The 7382-nt window shown below is 41.0% G+C and overlaps 1 protein-coding gene across 3 annotated transcripts in view; it reads right to left on the bottom strand.

Annotated features, from left to right (window-relative positions):
* Positions 1 to 892: 892 nt before the first annotated feature.
* The window catches only part of RPS24 (ribosomal protein S24), a 6654-nt gene continuing 164 nt past the window's right edge, over positions 893 to 7382 (bottom strand). Inside the window, exons 2-8 of one of the 3 annotated variants that reach the window (XM_041474703.1) lie at positions 6085 to 6150; positions 5315 to 5524; positions 4773 to 4883; positions 4651 to 4653; positions 3916 to 3932; positions 1842 to 1877; positions 893 to 987 (exon numbers count right to left, since the gene is read on the bottom strand). In XM_041474703.1, coding sequence (XP_041330637.1) covers positions 3927 to 3932; positions 4651 to 4653; positions 4773 to 4883; positions 5315 to 5524; positions 6085 to 6150 — 396 coding nt within the window. In that variant the 3' untranslated portion in view covers positions 893 to 987; positions 1842 to 1877; positions 3916 to 3926. The remainder of the gene's footprint in view (positions 988 to 1841; positions 1878 to 3915; positions 3933 to 4650; positions 4654 to 4772; positions 4884 to 5314; positions 5525 to 6084; positions 6151 to 7382) is intronic. The other 2 variants (XM_041474709.1, XM_041474717.1) reach the window with 2 other exon arrangements.

Here is a 7382-nt window from a genome sequence, read left to right on the forward strand (position 1 = left end):
CTGAGCATTATATATGGGAAGGGTTGACTGCAATACCACAGCTATATCAGCTGTACAGCTGTGATGCTGCTGAACACAGAGCAGCAACCCCACTAGCCCAAGACTCAAACTGAACGTACTACCTGATGCATTAAGTGCTTCATCTACACTTAGCAGATCTTGTACAACACCCCCTTTCAAATCATTTAACAACACAGCTATGGTAGAGCTGGTTTTCTCCCTCAAACACTAAAAGGACTTCACCTATCTTACAATATGCTGCCCAGTGCAAAGGTAGTGCAATTCAGTAACACTGCATTTAGGTAAAAAAGTCAGAACCTTATTCAACACAGTTGCTAGAGCTGCCCAGTCTGTTTCAGTCATATTTAAAGTACACTTTCCATACTCCTCAAAACACCTGCACGAGATGCTCACACTGCTACCTTAAATGGCTCCTGTAACACTACCAGATGAAAAATTAGGGGCGTGCCACACAGCTTGCAGGCCAGAGATAGACCCAGAGCCTGTCCTGACAACTCAGGAACAAAATCCTTCCTAATGCCTTCATTAGCCAAAATCTTAACTGTGAATGTAGGTAGCTCTGAGAGTCTCTGTCTGCATGTTTGGCTCTCCCTTCCGCTATGTTCTACAGGCCTATATACAAGAGGCAGCCAAGCAAAAGGACTTTCCAAACAGTTTGAACAAGAGCGTGCCTACCTCCAACACCGCCTGCTTGGAATGAGCTTCTACTACTACCTGTAGGAAGCTGTGGTTCACTTCAAATTCATACTCAAAACAAGACTTGTTTAATTATGAAAAGATTTTAATTCAGTGCAAATAGTACACCTATACTGAATTTCTCAAAATTTACAAAACGGTAGCTTTTGAATCAAAATTAAAAGGCAAACCAGTATTTTATTGACAGAGTTTATTTGATGTTAAAGTCAGATGAGCAGCTTCTGCTTTCCAGAGTAATTCATTCTATATTTCTTCATAGAATGATGCTGCCTGTAAAGGAAAAAACAGATCACTGATACACAATTAAAACAATTTTTACACTTGTACTTTTATAAATCCTGAAAAACTGTTTCCCAAACAAGTAAGGTGAACCACACCGCTCTTCTTGTAAGAGCATAAAGCTCAAAATTTCCCAGCACTGCCATAGCAATAAATGAGCCTAAATTACAGCAATTCTGCAGAAGAGATCAACAAGCTACAACTGCTTTGACAGCTTTCTGTTTAAGACATTACACTCACTATATCAGCTCTCAGACAGACTGTTTAAGTTCCTTCCAACTGAGTCACTCAGACCATTTGTAATAAAACCAGTTTTTTTCTGGAGCAGTTATGGACCACAGCACTTAGGTTCCAGCAGCAAAGATACAAAAATGTAGTCTGACTTGTCTATAAGAGTATCCTGTTCATTCTAAGTAATTTACTTGAAATGAGTACCTGTAAGAAAACAACATACATCCAGTCCAAAAATAGGTATCATACTACTTCAATCTATTCTAGACAATAAAACTCAAATGTCTATCCTCTTTAGCATACCTACAAACAAAAAATATAAGCTTTGTTCACAGTAAGACTAAACAATCAGCAACTCTGGTAACAGTAAATCTGAAGTACCTAATGTATAACTATACTGATCAGGTATTTCATGCAAGTCAAAGTCACATAAGCTACCAACTCAGTAGCAATAACTGCAAAAGTGATCTGTAAATATTCTTAGCCTTAAACTCTTGCACTGGGTTCTTTGTCTGCACAAGTACCACAGTCTTTGCATAAATGAACCTCAGACTCGTTATCATAATGACTGCACTGCTGAATGCCTGCCCTTACAAAGCATTCTGAAGGCATACCTGTTATCCGTTTTCCACCTGAAGAATGTTCATTTACTGAAAAAGAGAAAGCATCAATTAGTAAGAATCTTATCTAAATTCTACTACTGTAGAAAATTGAGCTTTGAGGGTTTTTACCAACACTCATGTGCTTTTTTCAATTAACCACACAGAAATGTGATAGGAAACACTCAGAGTTTTGACTACTGCAGGGACAGAAAACTTAGATTTCACTTACTCCCTTGAACTCAACAGCTATTTAGAGTTTAACTAATGCTCAGAATGCAACTGCCTGTTCAATTACACCTACAGGCTACAATGGCTTCCAAGTGCTTATCCATCCACACTTCTGTTTGGCAGCCCCACCTGTCAAAGGCTGTCACACCTACAGCTGTGACATTAAAAGGGAGGGTGGGGATTTTTTTGCATTTCAGTATCACTATTTCGAATGCAAAGACCAAGTGAGGCACATACATATATTCTTGTTCCAAATTTTAGCAAGCTCAGCAAGCTCTCAAGCCACAGAATATTTTAAATAACACAAAATATTTGAAAATACTTCTCTTGAAACTGCAGGGAAAACAGAATGGGAATGCTAAAGGAGTGAAAAGTGAAAGGAAGTACCAAAGAAAAGACAGCAGCAATAGTTATGTCTGAGTTTTTCATGACTACATCACACTTAAGTTTTAGAATATACACTTGCCTAAACATTTCTCAGAATCAAGTACTGACACATTTATAAGGTAAAACAATTCTCAGATTCTGTAGGTGGACTCAAAAATGTATTCCAGGGCTCCTATTAAAACTTCCTCCACAGAGCTGTGATAAGGATGATGAACCATACCACATCATGATCTTTGAACAAGCATTTCTGAAGACAAAGCTTAGAGTATTTCACCAATGTTTTCTACAGTGCAGCACAGAGTTCTTCTCAAGTAAATTGTTCAGTAAGTGCACAAAATAATTTAAGTGACAACACAAAGATTAACAAATCTGGTAAACAAGTCACACCTAACCCATGCATACTTATCAAATGAAAGATCATTTTAAAAGACATCAAAATATCTCTAATCAAAAGCAGAGTTTACCTTCCACTAAGACATGTTAGTTTGACAAGCACTTGATACAGAAGTCACATCTTCTATGTCATTACCACAGGGTATGATCCTTGCCTTCAATTTCTGAACTGTTGATATGCTTTAGGAGCTTCTATGAACTGGACACCATTAATAATTCAAGTGAGTAATCTAATCACTGTTCCTTGACATTCAACAACAGCTACCTTCAAATGCAAAAGTCTTAAAAGAAGTTTCTCCATACTATCAGGATTGGTACAACACGAAATGACTCCTTTGCCATTGACAGAAGTGTGTATATTAGGTGTTACTACTACAGCAAATGCTGATTTTGTGCCATAAACCATTGTAGGACTTCATGATTAAAACAGCATTAAAGCACAAAGGAAGAAGGCTCCTAATGCACTAGTACAGTAGTTCCCTGATCTACTAACTGTGAGTAACACTGGCTCCTTTCCATCCAGGGATAACAAGAACTTCAGCTCCACACCAACTACGAAATGTAATTGCACTGAGATTTCCAATTCCACTGTAATTTGTGTCTTAACTTGGAATACTGCAAGGCAATAGTTAAATACAGTTTAATGCTGACAACTGTGCCATTTCTAAGTACCATCTCAAATGCACCAAGTGTGATGTGACTTAGCTTTCATGTACACCACTACTTTCACACAATGGTCAAGTTACACATGCAATTGCACTGTACTACTTTGAATCAGATCCTGTGGTGACTGGACCAATGTCTCAAGTCAACAACATTGGGTTTCTTGGATTTCTTCTCACTGGGAATTATTTTAAAGTTGATTCACTAGTTTCAAAAAGTCTGGTTTACTACTAGCCAAATTTTATTTCCAAGTCACATGAATAAAATTCACTATGTAATTAAGTGAACCCTCATATGACAGATATAAGTTTAAATCAAACATGCATACAAGGCAGTACAGTGCTTCAATTAAAACGATAAGACACATTTCAGTGATGCATAATTCAGGCACCAAATCCATGCTCATTTCCAGTACCTGCAGATACTTCATTTCTGATGGAGAGTTCCAAGAAAGTAGGAAAAAAGCAAAAGTGAAGATTACTAAAGTTCAAGACATCAAGGTATTTTTACAGCTACAGAACTAAGCATCAAAACCCATTACCCTCTCTCCCCTTGCTAAAAGACCTGAAAGAAACCCCACTTGCCTGCACAGCTTGTTCAATTTTCATCAGAAGATGTGAAGGAAAGTGACTGGCTTCCCACCCAACCTATTCCTCAGCTTTGGCTCTGTTTCATAACAGAAGAAATCTGCCTCCCACTAACCTGCCTGTATCAGGTTGTAGCCACAGCCCAGGAGGGCTCTCTCAGTCTAGCCTCACCGGAGGAAGACTCCACTACCTTGGGCATCAGCCCCTCAAACCCCAAGGCATTCTACCTTATTTTTATTTACACATTGTCCTCACTGACCTACACCACACATCCTTAACAAACTTACCTCGGTAAGGAACACCATACCAACAGTACCTTGGAGGAGTAAGCATTAGGGGTTTAGGCAGCCTGAGTAACAAGTGTTAAGATCATCTAATGTGTGTATTGCGAGACTGAGTTATGTGATTAGAGCAACACTGTTAGATTTATGAAGTTTAACAGTGACACATAGGAAACAGTAGTTTAGGAAGCATAGTTTCATGTCATATCAGCTACGCTGGCAGCAGTGAGGAGCAAAACTAAGCTACTGAGCTGATGACAAGCTATACAACACACAGTTTACCTTCTGTTATCCAGTAGAACAGGTGAAAAAATGGAAGAAAAACAATGTTATTGTTGAAGAATTCATAATCAACATTTCAAAGGCATATGCTCACTCTAGCTTAAAAGAAAATCTCATCCTACCTTCTTGCCAGCACCAACATTTGCCTTGGCTGTGCCCCTGACTTTCTTCATTCTGTTCTTACGCTCTTTTCGCTGCTTCCTGGAAGTCTTTTTCTTTTCATACAAGCCATGCTATTAAAAAAATTGAAAGTTGCTTTTAACATTGTTTCTCTACTAACAACTTTTGAATTTAAGTTCTATGATTTCTGAAATGTTCAAATACAGTTTACATTTGAAATATTAACTAAATAGCAAGATCATTAACTAATGAATGATTCAACACAGAACATAAACATTAAAGAGGCACATGGATCAGCCCTATTTCTTACGCTTATTTTAGACCTCTATTAGTGTTTTGTTAAAAGTTACTGCTAAACACCTCTGGTATTACCAGTTTTGCCTTCCCAATTCCCTAGTAATACAAAGTAAAAGCACACAGCCTATTTTGCCAATGCAGAAGTTAACATGTGCTATTTTAGGAGGTCTCATACAACTGTACTTTCACAAAACGTGAGTTTTTACAAACGCAAATCCTGCTTTCAAGACACCAGAAAACAACATACCCTGGCAAGCCTGTGCTTTGGTTCGTTTTTCTTTGCATAGTCCAGGGAATCATAGATCATGCCAAAACCAGTTGTCTTGCCACCACCAAAGTGAGTTCTGAAGCCAAAGACGAAAATTACATCAGGGGTTGTCTTGTACATTTTTGCCAGCTTTTCCCTGATTTCTGTTTTAGGGACTGTGGCCTTCCCAGGATGAAGAACATCAATCACCTAAGAAAGAATTTTAACAGGTTGATAAAAGGTCAATATCCAGTACACAGCCCCACCAGGTGCTACCGTCCCACCATGAGGTCAACACTTAAACTAACCCACCTTAGAAGCAAACAATTATTTGACACAAAAGCATTCAGAAGTTTCTTGCTTCACTAAGTCATTTAGACTGAAAAATACCTTTAAAATCATTAAATCCAATAGCAGACCAAATCCTGCCAAGTATCTCAATGATACTAAGCCATGTTCTCAAGTGCTACACCAACATGTCTTCTAAATACCTCCAGGGAGGATGACTTAACCACCTCCCAGGGCAGCCTACTCCAACGCTTAATAATCCTTTTGGTGCAGAAATTTTCCTCAACATCTAGTCTCAAGTTGGTACAACTTCACCATCAAAATTTACCTTGAGCATACATCAACACATTTAAACCCATATGCTCTTACAATTCCTTATTTAAGAACCCTGGAGATTTTAAGGCCCCATATTTATTGCAGCTAAACCTTCTTCCAGCTCAGAACCACCAAACAAATAAAGGCAGTTTTCTGTAGTCTTTTACCATCTGCTTGCGCTGCAGAAGTCTGTTGGTCATGAACTTCCTGGTTCTGATGGTCACTGTGTCATTCTGCAAAAGAAAACATTAAATAAAACAACAGCCACAAATGCAACACAAACTGAATATGAGCATAAATAATGCAGGGTACCACAACGGTCAGGAGCCTCAGATACTGACAGTGAGCTCACAACCTAAGTGGGCTGGTCTAAAGAAAACACCTTTAAGTAATGCAGTGAGAAACTGACAAACTTATCCCAAGTTTCCAAACACCACAGCAACATACACACCTTCACGACCATGAAAAGCTGAAGCAGCTTTTCATAAAAGACACGGATCTCAATCTCAAGTACTCCAACAACACAACAGGAGCTTCCTTCTAAGCCCAAGTGTCACCACCTCTACAGCTTCCCACCTCTAAGGACAAAGGAGCACCCAATATTCCTGGATGCTCCTGGCTGAAAGAAAAAACAGGTCAGTGGGTCCAGAAGAGCTTACCAATTTTTTTCAGTAAATTACACACTTGGCATGGCACTGGGTGTGTTAGTATGCGACCCCAGAGTAAGGACATGGCAGTGGGTGGGGGTAAAGGGCAGGATAAAAGGGAAGTGAGGATATAGAAAAGAGTGACTGACCGTGCGCTGGAACAGTATAAAAGCTCTTCTTGATGTTCAGGTGAAATTTCCTGGGCACCAGTTTCTGCCCTTGCCTAGACTACTGTTGCCTGGCACCACTAAGCACAGCCTGGCAGCATCCTCTGATACCCTCCTTCAAACACTGGTAAGGTCGCCTTTCTGTCACCTCTTCTGGAGCTGAAGCTCTCTCAGCTTTTCCTCATAAGAGAAATGCCCCAGTCCCCCAGTCAGCCTCACTGCCCTCCACTGGAACCGCTCCACGAGCTTCATGTCTGTCCTGGACTGAGGAGCCCCAAACTGGACACTACGCTCCAGATACAGCCTCACCAGAGCTGAGAAAAGAGATCAGCTCCATCGAGCTGCTGGCCACGCTCTTCCGAAAGCAAAGTGGAAGTTTCTCTGAAAAAAGAGACTACCACGCTACTTCCACAAAGCTTTCCCACAGGAGCAGCCGCGCAGAGCCGCAGCGCACTGTGCCGCACTATCAGAGCGCGGGGCCGCTCTGGCCGAGCACGGACACGGCGCAGCCGAGCACACGGCGCGGCCTCACCGCGCAGCTCGCTGCTGCCAGCGGGCACGGACGCGGGGCGGCCCGGCCGCAGTAGCCCGGGCTCGGGGTCCGCCATACCCCCGCGGGCGGGTGCGGGCGGGCCGGACCGGCGGGACGCG

This window comes from Pyrgilauda ruficollis, unplaced genomic scaffold (genome assembly GCF_017590135.1).
Source record: "Pyrgilauda ruficollis isolate IOZ18807 unplaced genomic scaffold, ASM1759013v1 scaffold11, whole genome shotgun sequence".
Classification (NCBI taxonomy): Eukaryota; Metazoa; Chordata; class Aves; order Passeriformes; family Passeridae; genus Pyrgilauda; species Pyrgilauda ruficollis.